The sequence below is a fragment of the Nycticebus coucang genome, chromosome 3 (assembly GCF_027406575.1).
Source record: "Nycticebus coucang isolate mNycCou1 chromosome 3, mNycCou1.pri, whole genome shotgun sequence".
NCBI lineage: Eukaryota > Metazoa > Chordata > Mammalia > Primates > Lorisidae > Nycticebus > Nycticebus coucang.
In genome coordinates, this window is record NC_069782.1 from 132,160,301 (window position 1) to 132,162,080 (window position 1,780).

At 42.1% G+C, this 1,780-nt stretch overlaps 1 protein-coding gene across 1 annotated transcript; it reads right to left on the reverse strand.

Moving 5' to 3' along the window:
- Window positions 1–1,039: 1,039 nt before the first annotated feature.
- LOC128580785 (NADH dehydrogenase [ubiquinone] 1 alpha subcomplex subunit 1-like) lies at window positions 1,040–1,252 on the reverse strand. Its single transcript, XM_053583116.1, has one exon. It carries the CDS (start codon window positions 1,250–1,252, stop codon window positions 1,040–1,042), a length of 213 nt encoding a protein of 70 aa, XP_053439091.1.
- Between the last annotated feature and the right edge of the window lie 528 nt (window positions 1,253–1,780).

Below are 1,780 nucleotides of genomic sequence, written 5' to 3' on the forward strand. Positions count from 1 at the left end.
AATTCTTTTTTTTATTTTTTTATTTTTTTGTAGAGACAAAGTCTCACTTTATGGCCCTCGGTAGAGTGCCGTGGCCTCACACAGCTCACAGCAACCTCCAACTCCTGGGCTTAAGCGATTCTCTTGCCTCAGCCTCCCGAGTAGCTGGGACTACAGGCGCCCGCCACAACGCCCGGCTATTTTTTGGTTGCAGTTTGGCCGGGGCCGAGTTTGAACCCGCCACCCTCGGTATATGGGGCCGGCGCCTTACCGACTGAGCCACAGGCGCCGCCCCCAATGTACTCAATTCTAATATGAAGCCAGTAGACAATCTAATACACACCCACATAAGAGAAAAACTCAAATCAATTGAAGGTGGGAGGCAGGGGAACGAGGGAGCAGGGAGAGGGGAGAAGAGAGGGAATGGGGGGGCCTACAGTGTATGACACAGCTCTTGGGGGTAGGGCACAATCATAAGAGGGACTTTACCAACAAATGCAATCAGTACAACCTAATTCTTTGTACCCTGAATGAACCTGAAACAATAAAAACAAATAAATATTAAAAAAATTTAAAGTAGACTGGTGTGATGTCTCAATCCTAGAACTCTTGGAGGTGGAGGTAGGTAGATTGCTTGAGCTTAGGAGTTCAAGACCAGCCTGAGCAAGAGTGAGACTCTATCTCTACTAAAAATAGAAAAACTAGCTGGGTGTGGTGGCACAGGCCTATAGTCCCAGCTACTTAGGAGGCTGAGGCAAGAAGATTGCTTGAGTCCAAGAGTTTGAGGTTGCTGTGAGCTGTGATGCCATGACACTCTTTCAAGGGCAACTGAGAGTCTGTCTCAATCTAACTAAATACATAAAATTTAAAGAAAAGCAGAGAATTAAAGAGATGTATTAATAAATGGAGAGAAAAAAGTTAAATCTTTTCTTCTCTTTCATTTTATTTTTATTGAGCACTATATAACACATTGGATGCTACATAAGACACTGTATATCCTTTTAGCTGGGGTAGATGACCATTACTGAGTTATTTTGTCATTAATCAGGAAAATGCTTCTTTAATCAATGTTCTCTAAAGCCTTTGACACATAGTAGCGATTAACTCCAGAGATGTGAGTATCTCTTTCCATCAATTGCCAATGGTGTCTATAATGGGCAACTGTCTTTTTCTTGCCACTGTTAGTGACCTTGTGGATGTAAGCAGTGGCCACTGTAGGGATGACCAAGCATGCATCCATGATGGTAAGTCCAGGGAGAATCTTGAACCACATCTTGTCATGGTTACCTTGGCCAAAAATAATAAGTTAAATCTTCAGTTTAGTGATATTTAAAATAAACACATTTTCTCAAAGAAACTAAACTTGGGAGAATTTTTTTCCACTGGAATCTGACATGTTTTGTCTATGCCTGGAGGGGGGAAGTTGACTAATTGGAGTAGAATTTTACCTCTAGCTTCAGAGGATGTGGAGAGAAGAACTCAGCTGGTAGGAGAAAACTGGTATTTTATGACTAGAGTCATAATCATGAATTGAAGCTCTGGTGTTAGAGCCATGCAGGTCTGAATCTTATGGGCGGGCCCAGAATTGAACATCCAGGACCAATTCTTTCTCCTGCAGTCCTGTTCCTAGTTACCACCCTGCTGTCAGACTCTTCCTTATATTCTGCCTCTTTCTTACTCCCCAAATGTAGTTTTTAAATCTAGATTTTTGAATAGGCAATAATCACATGGTTCAACATTTGAGAACTATGGAAGTAGAATGTTTCCCTAGAATCGTGACCTGGGTTGAGTGTTTTAGTCA